The 27,274-nt window shown below is 34.2% G+C and overlaps 1 protein-coding gene across 1 annotated transcript in view; it reads left to right on the top strand.

The window, feature by feature from the left end:
• Positions 1-18,876, top strand: part of LOC140450333 (myrosinase 1-like) — a 49,317-nt gene extending 30,441 nt beyond the window's left edge. Inside the window, exons 6-9 of the mRNA XM_072543920.1 lie at positions 4,250-4,552; positions 14,453-14,584; positions 18,546-18,652; positions 18,711-18,876. Of these exons, the coding sequence (XP_072400021.1) occupies positions 4,250-4,552; positions 14,453-14,584; positions 18,546-18,652; positions 18,711-18,840 (672 nt within the window). The 3' untranslated portion in view covers positions 18,841-18,876. The remainder of the gene's footprint in view (positions 1-4,249; positions 4,553-14,452; positions 14,585-18,545; positions 18,653-18,710) is intronic.
• The last annotated feature ends 8,398 nt before the right edge of the window (positions 18,877-27,274 follow it).

Genomic DNA, 27,274 nt, shown 5'->3' with positions numbered 1-27,274 from the left:
TATAATATCAGTAGAAAAAACTAAATGTATAGTGATCAGTAAAGGGCCGCGTAGATGCAAACTAGAAATAGACGGCAAAATTGTAGAATAAGTAATGAAATTCAATTACCTACGAGTAGAGATCACTAGTGACAGGGATATAAGAACAGAAACCACAAGGCAAGCATTAAAAGCGGCAAGAGTAAGTGGTTGCCTCCGAGAAACCATATGGAGAAACAAATATCTGACCACGAAAATCAAAATGAAAGTATACAAGACAACAGTAAGACCAATCCTAACATATGCAGCGGAGACAAGGACCGATATAAGAAAGACGAAACAACAAATCAACAATATCGAAATGAAAGTATTAAGATCAATAGCGGGCATATCATTAAGAGACAGACAAACCAACAGAAGTATACGAGAACAATGCAAAATTCAAAATATTAACAGGTGGATAAAAACAGGAAAAAAAACTGGAACGAACATGTAAAACGAATGGGACCAGATATATTAGCAAAAATTTGTAAAAACAACAAGCCGTATAGCAGAAGACCCGTTAGAAGGCCGCCAAAAATATGGAAAGATAATGTACAGTCAACAACGACTGAAACAGAATAAGAGGCAGACAAACATTAGTAATCCTAGTCGCACGAAGAAGAAGAAGAAGAAGAAGAAGAAGTCATCTATGCCATTAAAAACACAAAAGAGGGCAAAGCTACCGGACAAGATGATGTGCCCATCGAATTAGTAAAACTCATTGATGAAAATGGTATTGATGTAATGGTTGAACTCTTTAATCTAATATATCAGGATGCCACAATTCCAAGACAATGGCTGCAATCGACCTTCTCGGTAATACCCAAAAAGTGCAATATTTTGCTCAGATCATAGAACAATATCTTTAATGAGTCACACACTTAAAACATATTAGAAAATAATACACAGCAGAATTGTTAAAACTCTTGAATATGAAATTAGTTACACACCACTTGGATTTAGAAATGATATGGACGCAATAGGTGCTTTGTTCCACTTGAATGTGCTGGCACAGAGATGCATGGATATAAATCATGACATGTACTTACGTTTTGTAAATTTTGAAAAGGCATTTGATACGTTTAACATAAAAGTGTTGTAGAAATATTAAAAAGCAAAAATATTGACAGTCGTGATATGAAAATTATTTTAATCTATATTGGAATCAAACTGCCAAGGTAAGAGTTGACAACCAGAACACCCGAGATATTAAAATACAAAGAAGAGTCCGCCAGGATTGCGTGCTGTCACGACTACTCTTCAATGTCTACAGGGTGTACAGGGAGGCGATATTTAAAGAAGCATTCTCAGATTCAATAAAAGGTTAATTAATGAAGAAGTTTTAAATAACTTGCGTTTTGCAGATAATACAGTAGTAATGACGAATAACAACAATGATTTACAGAACGTAATGCAACGACTTAAACTTTTCAGCCCTGATTGTTTTTCAAAGGTAAAATTTTTTTGTTTATATTTTCTTTGATTGGACACCCAAAGAATACTGAAAATATGTTTTATAAAATTTTTGACCCCTCCCTTTTTATTACACAAATTGGTGGCAACTGCCACCAGAGGTTATAAAGGCATAAATAAACATAAAATTATATATAATATTTAATTACAGAAAAAGCGTGTATAAAAATATATTATGTTTTATTGACGTCTTGTATGATAACTTTTGAAACAATTTCTGTCTTTTAACAAGCACAGAAAGACGTTACACTTTTCACACATCGCGCGTGATCTTCCGCTGCATCCTTAAAAACCGCAACGCTATTTGTGACCTTTTGTAGGAATTGGCCAGTGAGAAATTTCATCATATCTCACTTCGCTGACAGGTTGTTGCTGTTTCATTCGTCTGGAAGGTTCACCTTTTACAGACGTAAAAGGGGAACTTCCAGGGAAACCTCTAGGAGAACTTCCGGGTGACTCATTTAAAGGACGACCTCTTTTCGGTGTTCTCAGTGGAGCTTTAGAGAAAGCTTAAGGTTCTGCAACGTAAAACGTGAATTCCAATAAATCTATTTTCTTATTTTTAGGTTTATTTTTATTGTCACGACGAGTTCACTTCTGACTTCTAATAACCGTTCTATAAAGTGATACAAGGAAATCATTTTTATTCACGCCGCCCATACTTTGATTGTAAAGTTTAATTTCTAATGGACGTTCAACTAGTACATAATATATTTTTGTTTTTTTATCCCAACGTTTGACAGTATCAGTAGGCTCTAAGCCTATAAAATTTGAGGCCCTATTTACGACCTTGTTATCGAACCATTAACCTTAACAGTATTTTGATTGGAAGTAATTTTCGAGTCTGAACTTCCTCTTCCTGATAGTTTAAGTTCTTTTTCGGAACGAAGTGTACAATTTCCCATGCGATTTTGTCTAATAGTTCCAGCAGCAAATATTCCTCTCGTGTGAAGTAATTTTAGTAATTCCATTGAATTGCAATAATTATCAAAGTAGAGCTTATATCCCAAATTATCTGGTAATCTTTGTGATAAATACAGAACAAGTGAAGTTGTAGCATTGTGGTTCATTTCTACAGACATAAGTAATGTAGCTGCGCCTTGATAAACTACCGATCGGTATATTATTCCTGATTCACCACAAAAATTAAAGACTTTTATGCCCCAAGGATTTGGTTTGCCTTTAATATGCTGTTGTAGAGAAAATTGCCCCTTGAATAGTATAATTGTCTCATCTATGCGGTTATTTTCTACAAGAATTAATTCTTCGTAACCTTTTTCAAAGCTGGTAATTATTTTCCTCACTTTCCAAAGTTTATCATTGGTATTCTTATCGGTGTTGACATCTGAGATACGTAAATGATTATGTAAACTTTTAAATCGGTTTCGGGATATACCGATATCTTTAATCAAACGAAATTGTGTACGGGGAGCGCAATAAAGTCTTAGCCTCGGAAAATTAATAATTCCCATTACAATGTGCAGGGCAACCAGGCGGCGTATCTTATTTTCGTCAGTACTGAGACTTTAACCATTCTTATAAACAGAATAGGAATTTGTTTTTTCAGATAACTCCTTTAATATTTCGGGTAGAAAATAGCGCGAAAAATAATCAAATGGTGAATAGTCTTCTGAACTGCCACTTATAGGGACTGTAGCCGCCCTCTATTAGAATTATGTTGAAATAAAATAAGTCATATCACAGATATCTATGCCAAATTATAGGCTTTGTAATTGCCACCGTCAGGGCCGAAAGTGTTAATGAATGCTGTCATGAATAAGGATGAATTTGAAAAAAAAAAACTATATGCATGATCATGACTAAATCAGCGGATGTGAACATCCAATTGATTGTTGAGGATACTGTAATTGAGAGTGTAGATACCTACAAATACTTAAGAACATGGATACATCAAACATCAAATGTAGACCAAGAAAAAAAAAGACTCATTAAGAATGAGATAAGAATCATTCGTTAAACTTGAAAAGTTTTTTTGTTGTCGGGAAATAAGGTGAGGACTACGCGTAAGAATGCTTCGGTGTTACGTATTCACTACTGTTCTTTATGGCTTAGAAGCATGGACATTAAAACAAGTGCACTAAATAAGTTGGCCGCCTTTAAATTTTGGTGTTCCAGGAGAATATTACGAATATCATGGACTCAAAGAATGTCAAACGCAGAAGTTACTAGACGAATGGGAAAAAAAGCTGAAACAATATTGACTATCAAAAGAAGAAAACTTGAGTACTTAATCTATGTTATAAGAAGGCAAAGATACTCATTATTTTAGCTTCTTATACAAGGAAAAATTGTGAAATGTCTAAAGACGAAGAATATCGTGGCTTAAAAACTTGAGGGAGTGGTTTGAATGCAGCAGTGCAGAACTATTTAGAGCGGCAGTCAACAGGGTCCGCATAGCCATGATGATTTCCAACCTTCGATGAAGGATGAAACTTAAAAAAGAAGATGTATTTATAAAATTCATATAAAACAATAGCAATTATAGAAAATAAATTTCACAAGTAAGAGTCTTTCCTAGATGCTGTAATCTTTTTGAATTTTATTTTTTTAGTTATATTTCTTCAGTTTTAAATTATGATTTGAAATTATTCATACCATTTTTAAAATCGCTGTGTTTTGGAATTCAAAGTGTTGAGCCTAAATGTATCTAAATAACTAAAACATTATCATTATTTTGATCTTCACAGGCTGATATCTCTATTATCTATATTTTCAATATTTTTTTTATTTTTAGCTAGGTGTATATGCCAATCCTATTTATGTTGGAGACTATCCAGAAATTGTAAAGACAAGAGTTGCTGAACGTAGCAAGGCTGAAGGACGAGCACAATCTCGTCTGCCAACGTTCACACAAGAAGAAGTTGAATATATTAAGGGCACCCACGATTTTTTCGGACTGAACGTTTACACCGGCTACTTGGTAGCTGACCTTGGATATGACCCACCAGTACAAAACCCACCCAGTAAGTGGCAAGATGAAGCAGTCAATGCTTATCAACCACCAGAATGGGAAAATAGTACAACTAGTTTCACTAAGGTAACTGTTTCCATTTTTGTTAGTGTTATATGCATAAAAAAGGCGTAAATAAATAAAACAACTATTTATTGGTATGGTTTATATTGCAGCATTTTTAAATAAAACGAGCGATTCTAATTTATATAAATATATTGTTGTATAAGTTTACAGCACGATAATATGTTATCAAATAACCTTGCTAATATCAGCGCTACTTATACAGTGATGAGTGCCTTAAGAACCGGCAAAATAACGCAAAAGATAGCAAACATAATACGTTGTGAAATAAAAAGAGATGAAAGTAGTAGAGGTGGGAAATTATCGATAGAAACCTCTAATTTACATTACATTATATTAGGACTATCGATAGTTTCCCACCTTTACACGTTAGCTTATGAGCTATAATATTATAGTTGACTTCAGTCATAATATTACAAGTATGACGTCGAACATTAACATTTTTTAAATTTGATTGAAGGCAATAAAGCAAATGTAAATAAACAGTTTAATTAGTAGTAATTTGATAATTAATTATGTGTTGACAAATACAGAATAACAAGCTATGATAATTCTGTATTGAGAAGAGTGTATGCGACGTCTCAAATCATAGTTTATTATTGATCAATATTTTAATTTGGGATAAAAAAATACTCCTACTTAAACTGTTTTTACTTACATTACGTGATACGTATTACTATGACTGAAGTCAACCAGCTCATAAGCTAACGTCTAAAGGTGGGAAATTTTCAATAATTCTAATATAATGTAAAGTAAATTATAGGTTTATATCGATCATTTCTCACCTCTACTACTTTCATCTCTTTTTATTTCACAACGTATTATGTTTTCTATCTTTTGCGTTATTTTGCCGGTTCTTAAGGCACTCATCCCTGTATATACAAGTTATTAATATGTACTAGAATATTCTGCAGTAGTCCACCTCTATTCTTCCCGTCGAAAGCGCATCGAGAACGCCAACGATTGAATATTCTAGATCCATCCTTCTAAGAATTGTACCACGCATCGGAGATGGGCTATTTCGTTACTATATTGACGAGTTTAAATTCTTGGATTTTTAAAGAAAATCATTAATAAAAGCTATTGCGTACGTTTAATTAAATCGAACTGTTAAAACCTTGTTTAAAAAGTTAGATATAAAAAATCAACTATTATTTCTCACCAACAACACATAAAACTGATCCACCCCAGAAGCTGGTTTAAATGCTAAGTGCGAAACACTCATAAGGGTAATTCTCATTTAGGTAATGAGAATTCTCCTTCTTTAAGTGTCATCTTCTAACGTATATTATATATCATTCTGGCCAGTTTATTTTTTTTTAATTATGCTCTAAATAGACATACAGGGTGAGTTTTTAATGCGACATCGCTCGATAATTTCATTATGATATAGAATATCCAAAAAACTTATTTAGAAAAAGTGTAGGTAATGATAATCTCCATACTTGGAAAATATATGGAATTCTACAGGGTGATTGATAACTACGTGGTATAGCTAAAATACAATTTTATAATGGGACACCCTATATATTTTTTTAAACTTGTATTCTTCTCATAATTCTTCTTCTTATAGAAATGATTTTGCATTACTGTACAACAATTATTTATTTTATATATTAAAGTAAACAATATATTTTAGTTTTTAAATTAAGTTTAGTTAAAATCGTTGACAAAAATTTGTATACAGGGTGTTACAACAAAACAAAATTACGATTTTCTTAATTTTTTTAAATAGATCACTCGATATTTTATTTTTTAGAAATCTTGTATTTATGATACTCTATCATTTTTATATAGCATTCTCTATAACTAAACTTAAGTGATATGATAATATCACAAAATTATTTTTATTTAATAACTAACAAAAAATATTGTAAAGCAACAATATGCAATGAATGTATCAATAAATGTGATATTATGGAAATATCATACTTCCTTAATGAAATACAAGAGTCCCAAAATTCAAATACAAGATAAAATGTTTTGTATAATAATATAGAAAGATTATTTTTATTCAATAAATTACTCACACAAAACAGAAAACAAAACAATATACAATTAATGAAACAATTTTTGATTGTTATATCAACAGTATTCTAAGCCAGGAATTTTTTGTTTTGTTTTGTTCGCACAGGGTCAGTTATATATGAAAAAAATGAGAGAATCAAAACTGTTCTAAGTAAAGAAAAGGAATGTGATGTACCTAATAATAGCTACTACTGAAGATCCCCACGTCAGCTCTCGTGAAATTTTACGTCAATATGACATTTAGTCAAACTTCGGCGGCAAAAATCCTTCGTAAATATAAACTGCATCCTTACCGCATACAGGTACATCAAGAATTGACAGTCGGTGATTATCAACGGAGATTAGTTTTTTGTCAATGGTCTCAGGAACAAGTGAAAAGCGACAGATTACTATGCATCAAGCAATTCCTATTTTGTTAACACTCATAGTCAAACTAACTGGTTTATAAAATTTGTGGTGGTATTGTTGGCGATTATGTGATTGGCTCACATTTCTTTGACGGCCATGTGGATGATGCCAATAATACTAATGGTGTATTAAATAATCATTTGCCAATACTACTGCAAAATGTACCGCTTAGTATTCGACAACGAATGTGGTTTTTACACGACGGTGTTCCAGTTCACCACACTGCTTCAATTTACAATCATCTAATTACCTTTCCTGAGAGGTGGATAGGCAGAGGAGGGCCAACTGTTTGGCCACCGTTATCACCGGAATTCTCCAAAATTGATTTTTTCATGCAGTGCTATATAAAAGGCCTTGTATACTAGAAGCCTCCAACAACACCAGATAATATGAAAAATAGAATAAGAGAAGCTTTTAATAAAATTGACTTACAAATGTTAAGAAATGTGGCTTGGTGATTTGAATATTGGTTACAAACTTGTAAAGACATTGAGGGTGGACATTTTGAACATATATTATCACTCAATACTCAATACTTATTTCTACTTACAAAAATTGAATTTATTCCTGAAATTTGAAGAAAACTAAAAATATCTCGGAAAATAATGAGTTTCAGTATAGAGAATGTTATATAAAAATGAAAGAGTACCATAAATACAATATTTCTAAAAAATAAAATACATTGTGATCCATTTAAAAAAATTGAGAAAATCGTAATATCATTTTGTAGGTCGTTCACCCTGTATACAAATTTAAGTCAATGATTTTAATTAACTTAATTTAAAAACTAAAATATATTGTTCATCTTATTATATAAAATAAATAATTGTTTATGCATTAATTCTTTATATACATGGTGTTGATTTCATAGAGATTTCGAAATAAAAATGATCATAACTTGTTAAATTCGCTATACAGTAATGCAAAGCTTAATATTATAAGAACAAGAATTGTAATATAAATATGAAAAAATATTTAGGGTGACATAGGGCGTTTAATATGTCAGTTTTCTGCTTCCAATAATTATTGTACCTTTAACTTTTAATTATTGAACGTTCCTTCTTTTACATAGTTTTCATTAACTTTTAGTCCTTTCGCATTTCTCACATTACGTAGATATTGGTTTTACTTTCAATCCTTGTTTGAATATCTTGTTATTTAAGTATGTTTTTGTTTAAGTATCTAACGTTCTATTCAATGTAGCAAAGTTTAGAACATAATGTAGATTATGATAAATAAAATCTCCGCTACAAAGAAACTTTCACATTTTATTGAAAAGATTTCTAGATAAATGGATTTTTATTCTTACCTCTCTTTTTTGATCATTGTTTGTGCTTTCCAAGTCACCAAATATTTACTTATAAATATATGTATAATATGGATGGTAACGTGACAATTTTATTATATTAACAGCTTATAACAGCAAACCTCTAAAACAATAATTTATAAATTGATTTGGCAACTCATTGTAACCCACCGACATTTTTATTGTTGAAATAAACGCAATTCCACAACATAGGAACTCTATTCTATGCTTTCTCAAGATCAGGGAATACCATATGAGCAATTGTTTCTTTAAAATCAAATCAATTAGTTTATAATCTTCAAGGCCGTCTTCTGAATTCCAGTCTCCATTTATCTCGGTGGTTCCAAGGGTTTTCTTCAACTCCCTTCTTCCTTAAGTCTTTATGGATTCCTTCTCACCAGCTTAATCTCGGTCTACATTGCTTTCTTCTTCCATGCGGTATCTAGTTCAATACTTTCTTTGGTATTCTGTGTTCATAAATTCTCTGGACATGTTCATACCATCCTAGTTGATTTATTCTGATGTCCTGTTATATTGTGCTTAACACCCGTAATTTCTCGTATTCTTTTGTTTCTAACTATGTCTAATCTTAATTTTCCAGATGCTCTTCTGCAGAAGTTTATTTCTGTTGCTTCTAATGCTTTTAAGTTTTTTTCTTTCAGTGACGATACCTCACTTCCATATGTAACAATGCTTTTTATAATGCTGTTATAAATTTTGTGTTTGTTTTCTTTGGAGATTGTTTTATCCCAAGTACACTGTTTAATTGTCTTATGGCTTGTCTTCCCTGATTACTTCTATGTATAATTTCTTCGTCTATTTTGCCATTGTTGGTTATTTGCATGGCTAAATATTTGTATTTTTGACAGTGATTTATTTCTCGCTGTATTTCTTCCAAGATTAGATTTTGTTGAATTCTCCCAATACACATGTATTCAGTTTTTTTGATATTTACTTCTAGCCCCCATAGTTCGTATTCTTAGATAAATTTACGGGTTATGTAGTCGAGGTGTTCATAGTCTTGGGCCATCACTATATAGGCGAATTTCCATATTTCTGCATTTTCTTTTCCATGTCTTCATCGCTTGCTCCGAGTAGATCTTAAACAAAGTAGGAGACACGCAGCATCCTTGTATGAGTCCTTTGCGGATAGTGAAACCCTTGGATACCTCCTGACCTTTCTTTATTTTACTTGTGTTCTTCTTGTATAGGTCTTGAAGAGCCTTGATTAAGGTTACACTAATATTTGTTTTCTCGAGAACTTCCCAGAGTTTTTATTTTGGCACACTATTATAAGCTTTTTTAAGATCCACGTAGGGGAGATGTATTTGTTGGTTTCGTGATACTTTTTTTTTCGATTAGCTGGTAAACAGATGGTCAATAGTTAATCTACCTGCTCTACAGCAGGCCTGTTTTTCAGCCTCCATATCATATATTTTATCTTCCATTCTCTCTTTGATGAGTTTTTCGTAAACTCTCGAGATGGTGCTAAGGACTGCGATTCCTCGATAATTGTCACATACATCTTTACTTCCCTTCTTACGTATTGTCGTGATAAACGATGTCCTAAACTCCTCTGGTATACTCTCTCTGGTAAATTCTGGCTAGCTGCTTATTTAGTTTGCTTGTACTGTACTTGAGTAGCTTAGGTGGGATATTGCCAGGGCCTGGTGATTTTCTATTCATTAATGCTTGGAATACTCGTGCTACTTCTTTGTAGTCAATCCTAATTGGCCAAGCTATTGTATGTACTTGCACCTCTGATTGTGTTTGAGGTGTTTGCAAATATTCTGCCCTATCTTTCGCCAGTAGATCTGTGAAGTATTCGTCTTATTTATCTAGGCTAATCGGTGAGATGTATTTTAAGGGGTAAAACACGTGTTATTATTTTTATTTTCTTTAACGTATAATGTTCTTAGTGCCAGTGTAGTGTTACAAGTTTTTTTGAATGGGGTAATTTCTTATTTTCTTTGAGTGTTTTGTCCTACCTGCATATCATAATATGATAATGACCAAGACAAAGTCTTATTTTTCATTTTTTTAAAAATAACATTTTTTATTAAGATCATTTTTAAATTAAATTTTTTACTAGATCATCGAGAGAAATTATTATTTAACTTTTTTTTAAATGTATGTTTGAAAGTTTTTATGGTTTTTTTTTTCTCTGACAATATTCCTTTCTCTTGGACCACTTCTAAAACCAGGATACTCTTCGTCTTCGCATATTTCCCTCTCATTAAATTTTGCCATACATAATATGTTGTAATAATGAAGATTTTTGCCCTCTCATCACATGGCACAAGTACTCAAGTTTTTGCTTTTTGATAGATAGCATTGTATCTTGGACCAGATATAAATAAATTCTGACAAGTTTGCTAAAACGACGATACAAGGTAAGTGTGATTTTTCTCCATTGGTCTCTATCTTCAGTTGCTCTGAGAGCTTCGCAGAATGAGTTTCCAGCTGAATTCTTAATTTGGTCGGACAATCTAGTTGGTGATTATCCTCTTTATCTTTTCCCCGGAACGTTTCAGGAAAACTATATATACATACTGATTTTGAAGAGAGTTTAAGTATATCTGTCATATTTTTTTCTTTCTTAAACCAATGCTCTAACATAATATTCGGGGATCTCCTTGTCACTGAAAGAAAAGATAAGGTGGCGGCCTTTTTCCTTTTTATTTAGTTCTACTTTTTTGTCTATTTTCTTTTAGTTAGTACAATTTACTTGTTTACTGTTTTCCTAAATGCAATGCGTATGCAATTTTTGTATTTTTCCGCAAAGAAACCCAGAGTTTATAAAGGTGTTAAATAAATAAACGTGGCGCGATTTTCCCATTTTTTTTTTTTCATTCCCATGAGATCAATACAATATATCCCTTTCATTTACTGGCCACTATGAAGTTTCGATTACTAGAGCCTGCCTTTTAAAACCTATAGTATAAAATTATAGTTTTGAGTTTGGGAAACAAATGTGAGGTATTTGCTACATGCTTAAAAACGCTGTATTTAAACTTTCACATAACAAACGATCTAAAACATTAAAAACTTTTTTTTTAATAAGTATAGTTGTACGATTTTTAAAAGAACCAAACTTCTGCTATAAACTACACCTAAAAACGTCTTCTTGAAGACATTTTCCGTGACGTGCGATCATTTGTAATGTAAAACATTAAAATCTGCTTTTTTTATTCATATTTTAATTGTCTCATATTTATTGCCACAAATCAAAATTAAAATTTCATGTCATAAGTTTTAAAGATTGATCTCTAGTAATGGAAATTTTACTACGACTGTCAATGAAGGTGATTAATTCTTTATCAAAACACCTTTATAAAAACTGATTTTATTAGCGGCAAAATACAAAAACTGCAAACGAAAGCTACACTCTTTACCTTTAACGCATCTACATTTTTGTAGATAGGATACTTGGATCAAAAGGTATCGAATTTTTACGGTCTAGTTGAATCAAATTTGAACATTGATTTAGCATGCGTAAATGTCATTCAAAATCGACTGTCGCTTCAAGCGTTATATCTGAGAGAATGGTTCATTCTACACAAAAAGTTCTTTTAAATATTTTTGTTAAGAATTACCTCAGCTACATTTTTTAATTAAAACATTTTTTTCTACGGCGTAGAGATTCTTGCTTCGGCGTACAAAAATTGCTTGCTTTGATTTTCTTGCCTTTTTACCATCCTACGAGGGGGTTTAATGGGAAAAGCCAGGGTAAAAGTGGTAAACTTTTATACATCTTTTTTAGGGTTACAATATTAATATTCTCGGCAAAATTCAGCTTGTTCGTATGATTTTTAGAGGTCAACTCTCTGACGACTGGACTATGTTTTAACTTCCATAAAAAATCCAAAAAAATAACAAATACTTTTAGAAAATTTAACTACACAAAAATAACAAAAGACAATAACATCATAACAGATCACAACGATAAACTCTGCAAATATATTAATGTGATATTAAAAGTCAGAGATGCGCCAAGCAATTAATTAGCTAATTAATTAATTAATTAAACTTATTTAAATGATGCAATTATGATTTTATCACACTATTTAATTCTCTTATCTCAGGGTTATATTCGTTCTTCAATATCTATGCTTTACATATGATAGGTAAGGTCTGAAGAATACCGGAATAATAAACATATATGATACAAAATTATATATTGAAATAAAATTCACAATCAAATATCTTAAACAAAAAATATCTCATACAGTGATTATCAAAATTTTGTTCTACGTATGTAAACCTTTAAAAATTAATGTTATATACTATATAAATTAAAATTTTAAATCAAAATTGTTGTTCTATATCTCCTAATAAATATTTCTACACTATCTATTCTTAGCAGTTCCCTAGGTAATCAGCAATCTTACAACAAATTATTGCGAGCCTCTCGTCTTCAATGATCTCCTTCAGATACACGTATCGTTCAAAAGATAAACTTCTTCTCCTCTCGATAAACTAAATCTCTCGTTCCGGCCTGAACAGTGACTCTTGGAATATATAAGCAGAAAAGTATGACTTACAATATTTTACTGGATCAGCTTCCGTCAGGATACACTTAGTCCACGAAAACTCACAAACATTCACTTCTAATGCTTACTATCCCTTGGGAACCGCCAAAGAACTACGACTGTTCGCCTTGCACCCTTGGAAAACAACCGAAGATCTTTTTTTCCTCTAAAATCTAGCTAAACTCTCATTCATCTATCTCTCCCACTTTTTTTCACTCTTTGCCAATCAAAGTTTGTCATATTTATCCCCATTTAGATAACAAACAACAACCTTAACTACAATTATAACTTTCCTAAAAACTATTAACATGTTAATCGTTTCTACAAATTCTTAAAAACTAACGGAGAAATATAATTTCTAAATTCTACCCTATTGTCTTTATTCACTGTACAAGTCCATTTGGAAAACCCGGTCGTATTGTTCAATTCACTACGTTCACTCAAATATATTTTACAAAGAAAATAATTTATGCATATCTTAAATTTTGTTTACTACAGGTAATCCAAAGATAATGGACTTTCATTTCTTTGAAATATCTTTCATAGTTTATCAGGTGAATTATTTGTTTAATATTTTATCATCATCACATAACGGGGGTCCTACGGCGATTGCCGCTTCCCGCATTTCAGCCTCCATCTTTTCCTATCTCTCCAATCTCCCTCTTCTAAGCCTCTCAATATTTTATACTTTGAAATATTAAGAGCAAACCAATATTATTTTTTTATTTTTACATAGCATAACAACTCTCCAGGATATCTTGAAAATCTATTTAGATGGTCTATTTAGTAATTTTAATTTTATCTTTGGCGGATAAAATGAATCATAACAATATATACTAGACCTTCTCTGTGGCGATCATAACTTCGCTACTACGAATGAAAATACATATTCAACTGGTCCACCAATATTAGAATAGAAGTAAAATACGCGATCGCAAATTTAAAAAATAATAAATCTGTAGAACCCGACAACGCTGATGCAGAAATAGTTAAACTCTTCAATATAAGTACCTATACAAACTCTTTAATAACATATACAATAATGGCAAAATCGCCAGTCGCTGCAAAGATCATCACCTAATCAACTTAATGACACGTACTCAAAACGTTCTTAAAAGTAAATTATAAGCTGATTTATAACAAATGTAAAGGGAGAACGGGAGACACAGACTGCCAAAAAACTTTTGATAATGTAAGACATGATGTGTAAATATAGGCGGTAAGGGAGATTGGTCTTGGTGAAATGAGGGTGGCATGAGGATGATCCAAAAGCTGTATTGGAATTAAAAGGCTTAATAAGGGATCTCCAACAGTCAATATACACAACAAGTAAAAATAAGTACTATGGCTCAATCTGAGACGTGTTAGGATTATTTGGGATCTTCTGCTTATTGCTATTGGTTGCTACTGAGAATATCCATCTATTTATTGTGCCTTTATACTCATTGTTGCTGACAAATAATAGTACTTAGTACTTCTTATGTATTTTTGAAGAAACTATTATTTTCTGAATAAATAATGCTTTGTTATCAATTTGTTTGATATATAAAAAATTACTTTTAGCACTACGTAATACTGACGCCCAATCTTCATATATATTACGTTTCTTACTTAGGCCACTTTTTATAGGTAGTCCCATGGACTGCAAGGTATTTAGTCAACTGGATTAAGGATAAATATAACAATCCTGGAATTCTAGTAACAGAAAATGGTTATCCTTCTTATGGCGATAAAGATGATAGAAGAATCTTCTATATTAGAGTAAGTTATTAAATTATTAAGACATGTCTTCTTTTGAATTTTGTTATGGTGAGCTAATTTCACTGACCAAAGATTATTGTTGTAATCCAGCGGGCCAAGTATATTTTTTAATGTTGCAATTATTTTATGGTTTTTGATTTTTTTTTTATTTTTTTCTGTAACCAAATAAAAAATTTGATAAAAAATAGATCGCTAAAAATTGATTACAAATAATCAAGCCTCAAAATGAAATAAAAATATTTTCTAGATATATTAAGAAAACTATTTGAATCCGAAAGTATAAAACTAACAAAAGACAAAACATAAGTGAAACGAAATACGAAGAACCTAATAGCGTTAAAAAAGTGCACTGTGTAAAAAATTTAATAAATGAAACATGCAGAAACAGTATAGAAAAGGAGAAAAGCTCGAGTTCGTTTGGAAAAATATTCCAATGGGATTTTTTACATAATCACTTTCATGAGATACAACATAATCAGGTTCAAGTGGTAAAGATCAAGAATAAATTTTTAGTAATCGAAAAAAAAACGAATAACCTGTATCATACAAACAAAAAAATAATTGTTCTTTTCTATTACATTTATATGATAACTACGAGTTAATATACAATTTTTTTCAAAAATAACTAAGTAATTATAGAAAAATATTTGGATATTGTACTTTATGAAAATATCAAATGGAGTTTGTCCACATTGCAAATAACTTACGAACATTACGATAATAACTTACGAACATTATTATTTATTTTATTGAAATAATACAACCATTAGTCAAAAAATTTAACAAAGGAGATAAAATAATAGAGTGAGATGACAAAAAAAATAGAAACACTTTTAATTATTCAAAAGTGGTTAATTAACATTTTGACTGCCACACCAAATTCACCATAAGGGTCCTGTGCGCCACACTAATTTTTTTATGAAAATGTATTTAAAATTGTTTATCAATATACCTTAAATATATTGCTTAAATAATTTAATTATATTTTTTGTAGTTTGAGTAGTGTACGAAAAATATACACGTGGTGTTCAATCACAAATTAACCCCTTAATTTGTAATCTCACATTATTCTTAACTTCTTAATCTATTATAGTTTCACCGTGTATAAGTGACATTGTGAAATTGATATCGAGTAATATTTTAATAATTAAAGTCCATTCACCTGTTAATAAATTGTCGAATAATATATTTTTTCTAATTAAACTTCCTAAGTATTGCAATGATGGCCTAGATTAAATTGTAATGTAAGCTAATAGTGCAAAGTTGGTATGGTATGATAGGAAGCAATAACCTCTGTGCTGAGGAATGAATTATTTGTGAGATTATAAATTGGGGATTGAAGCTCATGTGAGCGCAGTCTACAACAGTCAATCATAAGTAGTTACCTAACGAACATCATATTGTGTAATTACCAGTAGCTGTCAATAAATCAACACTTTTACTCCACAACTTCAACCTTTTATTATACCTATCATCGTTGATCGACAAGAAGCGGACAAAGGGGCATTTACAAACCGATTCGAACTTCAAATCTACGTTCGAAACTTTCCACGTGGCCTGGAAAAGCATTTTTTTATTCAATGCCGCGTGTATAAGTACGGATACACGGTCTAGACTTGTATAGTCTATTGACTAGTCTTGCAGTCTAGAAAAAAAAAAGCAGTTTTTCTTGTATAAGTGTATAAAATGTCATTATATATGAGAAAGAGTTGATTCTACAAGGCAAGATTGAGGGTAAGAGAAGCAATGGACGTAGACGTATATCCTGGCTGGCCAATCTTAGGAAGTGGACTGGTCTAACGTCAACTGATCTATTTCGACCTGCTGTGAATAGAATAAGATGGGTCAATGTGGTCGCCAACATATCTAGAAGATAGGCACATTTAGCAGAAGATGAGAGAGAAAAGGCCCGGCTTCATGCATTATGGGATGAAATATCAGATATGAGTAATGATAATGATGATCCATTTGAGAATGAGTCTGAAGAAGATCCTGACTACGAAACAGAGAGTTCACGGAACAGCAGTGACATACCAACTAAAAGACTGTAAACTAAACCCAGTAAGACCAACTAAAAACTGTACCAGAAAGTATAAGTATAACAGATGTCAAAAAAAAAATTGTGCTTGAAACTACTTTCAAAAGGTAAACAAAGTTATACTCCCCACAACACACCATCAGAACATAAATTTATTCAAGCAGGTAAAAAAAAGTCGGTGCGTAATTTGTTACCAACGAAATAAAGATGACCATGGACGACAGTATGAAATAAATAAAACTAAGCAAGTTACCACTAAGTGCCAAGTCTGTGACCAACAATTTCTCTGCTTAGAATGTTTTTTTGATAAGCACAAAATTTTCTTATACTAAAACATAATACACCTCCTTGTTATACCCAAAGCATCCATGAAAGCTGTCTTGCACACAACCATCATTTTGTTTTCATTCGTCAGAATATAAAACCGTGTTTAAAATGTTTTTGCGACATTTTTTTTGGGCGTTTACGCTGTATGTAAACTATTTTGCAATATTTCAGCAGAAAATGATCTTAAAAGCCTTTCTCCTTCGTCCCATAAAATTTAGATTGGAAACGATTTATTTCGTTCGTAACTTATCTCGTAGTAAGTTACATTAAAATGCACCACTTTTGTGTCCACATTTCGGATAAAATGGGAGCGAATGTGGACTATACCTAAAGTAAAATCTATGTCTGTACAAAGATGAATAATAAGCCTGTTTATCCGGAATCTTATCCGGAAAGGTAATTTGCAGAAAAGCAGTTAGAAAACATAGAATGGCTAAGAAATCAAAACGAAACTCGAAAGTTCTACAGAAATGTAAACAAAATGAGTAAAAAATTTAAGGCAAGTATTTTGGGTCTATTTTATTTTAAAACATTGCTTTTTAATCGGTAATGAAACGCTTATCACAAGTCTGGCGCTCGGGATGCGGCGTGTATAAGAGATAAACAAGATCTAGGGCACAAATTTTTGCTGGTTTAAATTATGAAATGAGCGCCCGCCATACCATACGCGCTTCATTATAAATTAAAAACAATGGTTTAATAGTTATTTATGCACCAATAATGATATTAAGATTACGCCCACAGAGCAACATAGTCCAGATAGAGGTCCTCTGGTCTGAAGGATGGATATTGCTCGATGGGCGTAATCATCCGGTAACACCAGTGGTATATACAAGATTTTATTTTTCATTTCACATAATCTAAAAATTAAAACTGAGACATTTTTACTTTTTATTTTACTGCACCTACAAAATATATATGCATATTTTGTGTGTACCACTCCTCTTCTGGCTGGATTATATTGCTCTCTGGGCGTAATAATGTTAGTAATACCTTGGCGAATAAATAACTATTAAACGTCCTGTCAAGCTTTTTATTAACTATTAAAAATCAATGTTTTAAAATAAAATAGGCCCAAAATACTTATCGAGGCAATGATTGAACAAGGTTCGAGCTTGAATTCAGATCCTTGGTGAATTTAAAAATAATGTTGTTTACTTGTGTTTTTGAGCTTGAAAACCGTAATCTTACGTTTTTCTCAGTTTTAAATTATTTATAACTCAAAAACGATCAAGTTTACAAAAAAACTACAAGAGACCTATTTGGTTTAGAATAATCCAAAAAATTTTAAAAAAAATTGTCCGTTCCGAAAAAATCGATTGTTACAATTTTTTTAAAAAAATTTGAACAACTTTTCGCTTGGGTGATCTCTTGAACCTGATTATGGGTATCTCATGAAAGTGGTTATGTAAAAAAATGTCATGGGAATATTTTTCCGAACGAACCCTAGCTTTTCGCCTTGTCTAGTAGAAACAACAGTCAATTTTCTCTAAATAATAAATACTATATACAAGAAAATATAAAAAACTATATATACTATATACAAGAAATAAGTTAAAAAAAGGTTACTCCTTACATACTTTACCTTATTTTTAGGGTTATTTAAGTGCCTTGAGAGACGCCATGGAAAAGGATAATGTGAGCATCTTGGGATACACTGTGTGGAGTGTTATGGATAATTTTGAGTGGACTTCGGGTTTCGGGTAAGTAAAGTAATCTGGTTGCGTAGAAATCTAGAAAGTAATCCATATTTTATTATAGCCAAAAATATGGACTCTATGAAGTAGATTTTAGTTCTGTAAACAGAACAAGAACAGCAAGACCATCTGCAATGTTTTATAAGAATGTCATAGCCACAAGATGCTTGGTAGAAACGTGTGCCGACTTTTAATTCATTTTATATTAATAAATATGATTTATAAATAAATTTTATTTTATTTTATATTCCCTCAGTCATTCTGTCAAGTGGGTCTGGTGAGAAAAACGCACTCCTTTCACTTTGAGTAGTCCAGTCCTAGTGGATTGATAGTTCAAAATCCGGACAGAAAACAAAAAGTCTAACGTAGTAGTATTAAACTCAAATGGGCGTGTGACTTAAAATAGTTTACGCTTGTGTATGGGATCGACCTATGGATAAGCAGTACTGCAAGGGATGAGATGGTCTCGGTATATTAATTCCATTGATGCGGTAGAAAGCTGTACAACCTCCGCACACATATATTTCTTTAATAACGTAAATGTAGAAAAGTGGTAGAAAAAATGTAGAATAGAGAAAAATCATTCGTGGTAGTTTCTAGATCTCGTTAATTTGTTATTAACAAAGTCAAACAAATGGATTGAGATATGCATAACATACCCTTAGGTTTAAATAGCTTAACTTTATTATTTTTATTAAGTATGCAATTATTCTCTATTTAATTCCAACCAAAAAAATTATTTTTTAAAATCGAAGTCGCCCTCTTAACAATTATGAAATCGTTTCCCATTTATTTCTGTGTTAGTAATCATTTTAATATTTCTACATTCCTGCTGTCATTCTTAATACCAGCTTCTCTTTTTAAAAAGTCAATGATTTACTCAAGGATATGTTAAACTACAATACGATCAATTCGTAATAGCACCCTTAGAGTTAAACACAAAATTTCTTCCTTTATAAACCAACCCACACACACACACACACACACACACACATGAGTTCATCCCAACCCCTATGGAACATGAGTGTACCACTGCTAGACAGTGGGACCCCCATGTCCGAAGATCAGACCGGTCTCGTTCCAAAAGAGCAAGTCATTTTGGCTCGGTACCTATCTGACCCCCAGGTTTTTCCACCACCCCTCCTCTACGTCTGACATACGCAGAGGAGGCTTGAACTGTTACGTCGGGCGATTTGGGAAAAGAAACACCCTCCGTTTTCCATGACTTGTGGTTAGGCCACCTATCTGTAGGGGTAGCTTAGTGTAGCTTTTCTCCCTATTTTTTACTTTACTGAGTTTACTATGGCTTTACTTTGGGCTCTGTGACCCTAAAAAAAAAAAAAAAAAAAAAAAAAATGTGTCCGATCAGGGGGTCGACAGCAAACTGTCGGCCCCCTGTTCGGTTGTTGTGTGCTCGGTCACACAGTCGTCAATTTGGCAAAACAAGTTTTGGTCTCCTTGCCGACTGGGCGATCGATAGGCCTGGCCATCGAGCCCGTGCTTGTCGTACACGACCTCGATGCTCAGTTTTCGCGAGTTGCCTGTGGCAACTTAGTCCTGAAGGGCTATTCCTGAAGGGTCTTTTTCCTTAGGGGCGTGCCTGAGGGGCCTCAGCCTTGTAACTTTACTTATTAGGATTTTGTCCTGTTTATTGATTTTACTTTATTGGCCTATACAGATTTTTGTTAGTGGGTTTTTGGGTGAAATAATAATAGGGGTAGGGGTTTTAATGGGTGGGTAGGATGTGCATTCCCAAGTGTATAATGCTCTCACACATCCCGTGTATATGTTTTTGGGTTTTTTGGTTTTGTTTTTAACTGGTTAGTGAAATAAATAAAACTGAAATAATAAAAAAACAAAAGAAAAATTTGGGGGATTGGGTTGGGATTTGGGGTTTTTTTTTGGTGAGCTAAGCTCTTTTTTGTTTTTTGATTTTTTTTTGTGTTTTTGTGTTTTTGTGGGCCAAATCTGCTAAGCCATAGATTAGGGCTTCTCATGTGAATATCTTTCTTTACTTTTAATTAGGGTTTCCCCTGTATCCAGCCAGCTGTTGTTTTGGCCGTCTATGTACTGTCCTTATATTAGGATCGTAGTTTGTCAACTCTCTTAGCGAACGGTTCGGATGGTTTCTGAGGTTTTCAAAAAGCTCATATGCATGTTCGACCATCATGTTCAGGACGCTCTTTTGCTGCGAATCCCTATATACGTACCTTAGTGGTACATATTTAGGAATTTTAAGAGCCTCTCTGATCATGTAGTTCTGTACAGTTTGGATTTTCTTTCTGTTTGTTTCACATGCATGCCCCCACGCTGCTGAGGCGTATGTGAGGGTTGGCAGAATGATGGCATTTGCCATTCTTATTTTCGTTTTGAACCTCAGATTACTTTTCCTCCCTATAAGCGAGGAGAGTTGACTTTTAAGGATTTTTGCCTTTTGAACTGTTCTGTTTATGTGTTTAGTAAAGGTGAGACGTTTATCTAGCGTTACTCCGAGATATTTGGCGTCGTCTTGCCATTCGACCGGAGTATCGAAGATAAATAGTTCCCTGTTGGGGATTCCGTGCCGTCTTTTGTACATGACTGCCTGAATTTTGTCCGGGTTGACGGCAATTTTCCACGTAACACACCAAGATTGCAAATGGTCTAGTGCCGTTTGCAAGTATCTAGTGGCCAGATCAGGATTTATGCTGCTAGCAGCTATAGCAGTGTCATCGGCGTAAAGGCTGAGCATAGTATGTTGATCACCACCAGGGGTATCTGAAGTGTATATGGTGTACAGGTAAGGCGACAGCACGGCTCCCTGTGGCACTCCAGCCTCCATGATTCCGACTTCGGATAGGGTGGGCCCTATTCGAACTCTGAATCTTCTGTTGGCTAGGTACGAGGAGAGGAGACATGTCATCGCTTCACTGTACCCCATTTCGTTCATTTTATACAGCAATCCGTCGTCCCATACTGTGTCAAAGGCTTTACTGACATCTAAGAAGGCGGTTGCTGTATATTTTCTTTCATTATACCCCTTAGTGATGTACTCTGTCAATCTTAGTATTTGCAGTTCGCAGGAGTGATTGCTCCTGAATCCAAACTGCGCTTCAGGGATTGCATCCGTTGCCTCAGATTCTTCTCTTAATCTTGCCAAGATGACTCGCTCAGCAATTTTGCTTACTGATGATAGTAGGCTAATGGGTCGGTAGTTCTGTGGAAAAGTTCCGTCTTTACCCGGTTTCTCTATCATTATAACATGGGCCTCCTTCCACCTGTCAGGAAAGTATCTTAATCTTATGATATGATTGATTATGTTCGTTAGATGAACGATTGCTTTCACTGGCAGATTTTTTAAGGCCCTGTTTGTGATGTTATCTGGGCCTGGAGCCTTCTTAGCGTTGGTCATTTTGATAAACTGCTGGATTTCCTCGGGGGTGGTATGCCTGAGAGCTATGTCGCCTCTACTTCTCTTTAGACGTCTGCTCCTTCTTTCTACTTCGTCTTCGAAGTCTGGATCTTCATCGGGATGGTAGTTGTTTCTGCATCCTCTTTCTAGTGTATCTTTCATGACCTCCGCTTTGTCTTGTTCAGAGTAAACTAGGCCGTTTTCCCCATGTAAGGTGGGTATTGGCTTTTTATCCCTTCGCAAGACTTTAGAAAGCTTCCAGAAACCTGATTTATTAGGGTCTAGCTGTTGGATGAAGTCGTCCCAGCTGTTATTTCTGTGGATTTCCAGCTGTTTTTTTACCTCCCTATTTAGTTCATTGGCAATTCTTTTATCTTCTATGTTCCTAGTCCTGTTTGCCCTTCTTCGCTGTCTGTTTTTCTCTCTTATGAGAGTTTTTAATTCGTTGCTGATGTCTCTGAACCTTCCTCTGGGTGTTGTTGAGGTTTCTTTTTTTGTGCTGGTTTCCAGCGCATTTTGTATGGTTCTTTCGAATTTCAACACATACTCTTCTAGTTCCCGTTTGTTGTTGATGTCAGGAACTATTCCTATTGTTTCAGAGACGATACGTTTGAAGTTGGGCCAGCTTGTCCTCTTTTTCTTGTATAACTGCACGTAGTTTGTTTCTACGGCGCCTAGAGTCAGCACGATTAGGTTGTGGTTGGAGTCTCCTTCATTGAGTGAGATTATATCGTGTTGTTGTCCCACGTTGTGAAGAATTGCAATGTCCAAATAGGTAGGTAGTCTGTCCCCTCCATGGAAGCATGTGGGCTCCATAGGACCTGTGACAACTGTATTTATTTGGTTTTCCAGATAATTCACACAAGAATCTCCCATTTCTATTACTAGTTCTGTCAAACCAATTGGGCGATCTCGCATTTAGGTCACCAATTATGACGGTTGGTTCTTCTGTATCAAGAATGGCGTCCAGATCCTCGCCCTGGATCGGCTCATTCGGTCGGACATAAGCTGAGACAATCTTCAGCGTGTCGTTGGCCGTAATGATCCGAACTATGGTGGCTTCCATAGTGACCAGACCACCTGGTGTAGGTATTGATTGGTGTTCTATTCCTTTTTTCACCATAATGGCCGTGCCTCCAGAACGTGATCTATGGTCATTCCTGTAGACGCTGTAACCCGGAAATTTGGTTTTCACCCTTTCCGTAAGATAAGTCTCTTGTAAGGCTACAACGTCTAGATTGAGCCTGTTGGTAAACTCATCCAGATCGTTAATTTTTTGTCTCAATCCGCCAGAATTCCATGATCCTATTTGTAGATCGTCCAATTGTACTGGCATTATTGGTTTGTCCCGAAACTGCTCAAGGCGCTCATAACGGTTGTTAATTTCTCAAACATTGTTGAGACGTGGTTTATTTGCTCCTGGAAGGTATTTGCCAGGTTACGCCATTTGGGCGTAACTTACGTTTTGTTTTGTGGGAATACTTTGTGTATTCCTATTTGTTGCCTGTTGTTGTTGTGTTGGCTTTCTTTTAGGTACTTTTTTGCACCCTCTGTAGTTTGCCGTGTGAGCCTCGTTGCAATTAGCGCACTTTGGGGGAGTGTTTCTATCCTTTTCGCAGTCTCCTGACTTGTGGTTTTCTCCACATTTTACACATTTCGAACCGCAGTGACAAGCCTTCGAACCATGGAAGAAACCCTGGCAGTTGTAGCACTGCATGATCTCTTTTTTGTTTTTATACTCGTCTTCTATGTACACTTTCATGTAACATAGGTTGTTTATGTTCTTTATTTTCAGGTTATCTGATTCTTTGATCGTGACGTAGAACATCGGCATTGGCTTTTTGTCTCTTTTCGAGATCATGCTAGTCACTCTTATGACGTCTATGTCTTGATCCTCCAATGCTTGGTGGATGGTTTCGACGTCAGTTTTGGCTCCTAAACCTCTGAGCACTACCCTTTTTGTCCTTTCCAGGTCTATAGGTTACGCGATGTATTCTATATTTTTATTCTCTTTTCTTTTTAGTTCTTCGTCAAATTCTTCCAGAATTTTGACCATTTTCAGGTAGTTAACTCTATCCTTCGTTTGCATAATAATGCTTCTTCCTGATTTCGCAAATTTGTTTGAGGAACCGATACCTCTGTTTGCTGCTACTTTCAAGATTTGCTGGCTGTAATCCACAGACTTAAGGATTATAGCTGGAGGTTTAGGCTCTGCTTTTTTTGGTATTTCAGTCTCTTGTACTGTTTTTGTTTCAGAAACAGTTTCCGGCTTTTCGATTTCTTTGGGCTTTGGTTTTGGTTTTGTCCCTGTTTCAGTTGACTTATTTTCTTTTGTTATTTCTGCTTGTTCGCAGTTGTTTTTTGGAGTGACTTTGTCAGTTTTTTCTACTTTTTTAGTGCTGTTGTTCTTCACTGTTTTTGTTTTTACGGTTTCGTCTGTCTTTTCGACAGGTTTATCGGCTTTTTTCGCCTTTTTTGATTTTCTGTTTTGTTGTATTTTCCAATCTGAGCTTGGTTGGTTTTCTTCTATGTCCATTATTGTCTCTATTTCAGAGTCTTTTCCCTGGTCTTCAGGCTCCTCACTACGGGTGGCTGTTTGCTTTTGGCTTGGCTGTTTTATATCGTGTTTGGAGTTTATGTCGCTAGATATTTTTAGTATTTGCGTTGTTAATTCGCTATTTTGTTTGTCTTTGAAGTCAATGGTTTTTTTGTAACTGATTTATCTGACCACTTAATCCCCGTATTTGGTCTCCGTAGGATGTGTGGAGATATTGTATTTCTTTTCTTAGTTGTTCTATTTCTTTTGTTAGCGTTTTAATCGACTGTGCCATTGCGTTATCTTCCATTTCTTTCGATTTTTTGGTATTTCCTTCCTCGGAGTAGATATCTCTTATAGCGTGCTGCCTTTTGTTTCTTTGCTTATTTGTAACAAACTCATCTACGGCGTCCTGAGCAGTTCCTAGATTGTCATTATGGTCAATTTTCTCTACAAAATTAAGTGCCTGAGGGGCATTTATAATTGCTTCGTACGTTACATTTTCTTTTAAGTTAGTCAAAGTGTTTACAATCGGAGTTATAAATATTTCGTTATCCTGAAGGGAATTTATTTTAATGTTATAGTTATTTTCTAATAGTACCTGAGGGGTCTGTTTTTCATTTCTACTTGTGTTAAAATTGGTTTCTATTGCCTGAGAGGCCTGTAATCCGGAATAAATTACCGTTAGCGGTTCGTTTTTATTGTCTTGTTGACGCTTTACGAAAGATTCCGTGACGTCAGGGTATTGTTGTTCGCCCGCATCTGCCTCCGATTCAGATATGGGCGCTGGACTGCAGGGGGCGGAGTCAAAAGCCGTATCATCTAAGGACACTAGTTCTAAATCCGTTGATGGATCGGGGGAAAGGGGAGGAAGGCTTTCGACTTCGTAAGCGGAAGCGCTTGGTGATTGCATGTTGCAATCGACGGAAATTTTGGATTTACTATTTAAAAGACTCTGTTTTTTGTTTTTCCAATCGACCGCTGTCGATTGGATTCTGGATGTCTCCCAGGCCCTTACACGGTTGTTCACTACCCTATTAAGGCAGGGTTCCTCTTGCTGTTCTCTGAACACAGGCACAGGGGCCGTTTCTGCCAACGTTAAATGCAATTATTCAACGTTCACAGTGTCATCCCTGAACGGACGCTGTGTTTAACCCGATTTTTTTCTTTAATGGTTCCTCAGAGGTCTAACCTCCGAGAGGAGTCGGTAAAAATAACACCCCTCGGTTTAGTTATATTCTGATTTACCATTCATCTACGTATCGATAATACACGGGACGATTTTTGCTTTCGCTACTTCTCGTCTGTATCTCTCTCAACGCTGGCCGTCGCGAGACCCGTACTGTTCGACTGCTCGAGTCGAACTATAAACCAACCCGATAATACAAAATCTATAATTTATAAAAGATGCATCTGCTCTAGAATTTAAGGTCGACCAAAAAAAACCACAAAGGAAACCTAATCGTTTCCCTCATTGTCAATACGATTACTCCAAAGTATAAACTCAAAAAATACATATCAAACTAATTTAAACCTATTTTGCTTTTAGAAGCTGTTTGAACGTATTCTTCGGCGACGCTGCATCCTTTAGGTTTATTGTGCTTACCTTCCATATTGTATTATGACACTTATTTAAAAAAATTTTATCCTCCATCAGTTTGTATAGGTCTTTTAGGTGAGTGCCATATGTATTTAAAGTTGGTCTACAGTCTCCATTATGTTGCTTATCTTCTGAAGTCCAATGTTTTGCAGTCGTACAAAATATGTCTGACTGTCGATCTCTTCGTTGCATAATCTGCAGTTTAGATCTTCGTTGTATAGTTTAATTGTACTAACATGTCCCTTTTCTGCCGCATATCCAGAAAGTAATCCTGTTATGATTTTGAACTGCTTCATGTCTATTTTGTGCAGTTCTGCAGTTCCCTTTTTGCCGATCTTTTTTTTTAAGTTCTTTGAAAGTTTTGTTTCAAATTTTTTCATCAGTATGTGCGGAAATGTCCCCAGTATTCTTTATGTTTTAGTTGGAGGAAGGCATAAATAAGAAATGAGAGATAAATAAATAGGGAACACCAGGATGGACCGAAAAAATGAGTATCGGAAGACGTAGGAAAACCAATAAGTTTCTAATACTGGATCATAGCCCGTTATTTTAAAGTAGATATGTCCGTGGTCTGAACAGTTCGTTCCGTTAGACACATGTTAGTTTTTGATGACGCCGCTTATAAATATTGTACCTATCGATATTTCGATAACTTCCTTTCTATTTGAAGGTATAAAGGTCGGTTTATTAACTAAATTCACTACATTACAGTTATATTCTTTAAACGAATTATAATAGTTACTCATATCTTTCGTTGGTTCCGGTACAACCGGTATGATGATAATTGGAGTCACAGCCAATGACCACCTGCGATCCATTACCACTGCAATCACTCATCAGTCTCACCAACTCTCGTGATAATGGTTGATTAAGTTTATCGTAGGGAAGATAGACTAATCCGCGTATTAGTTCCTTCATTCCACCCTCCTATAGGCCTTAGTTTCAAAAAAAATTTAACTGCAGTATTTTTATGTTAGTTTATATTATGTAGGTCCTCGTAACCTTAATGACTGTGCTGTAAATTACCCCTCGGTCTTGATTTTGTCCTAGTGTAGCCAGTGCTCTTAAATTAGTGTTACATCAAACTTCTCCATTGCCAAA

The sequence above is a fragment of the Diabrotica undecimpunctata genome, chromosome 1 (genome assembly GCF_040954645.1).
Source record: "Diabrotica undecimpunctata isolate CICGRU chromosome 1, icDiaUnde3, whole genome shotgun sequence".
NCBI lineage: Eukaryota > Metazoa > Arthropoda > Insecta > Coleoptera > Chrysomelidae > Diabrotica > Diabrotica undecimpunctata.
The sequence above is the reverse complement of the archived record's forward strand: the minus strand, read 5'-3'. Positions and strand labels throughout refer to the sequence as shown.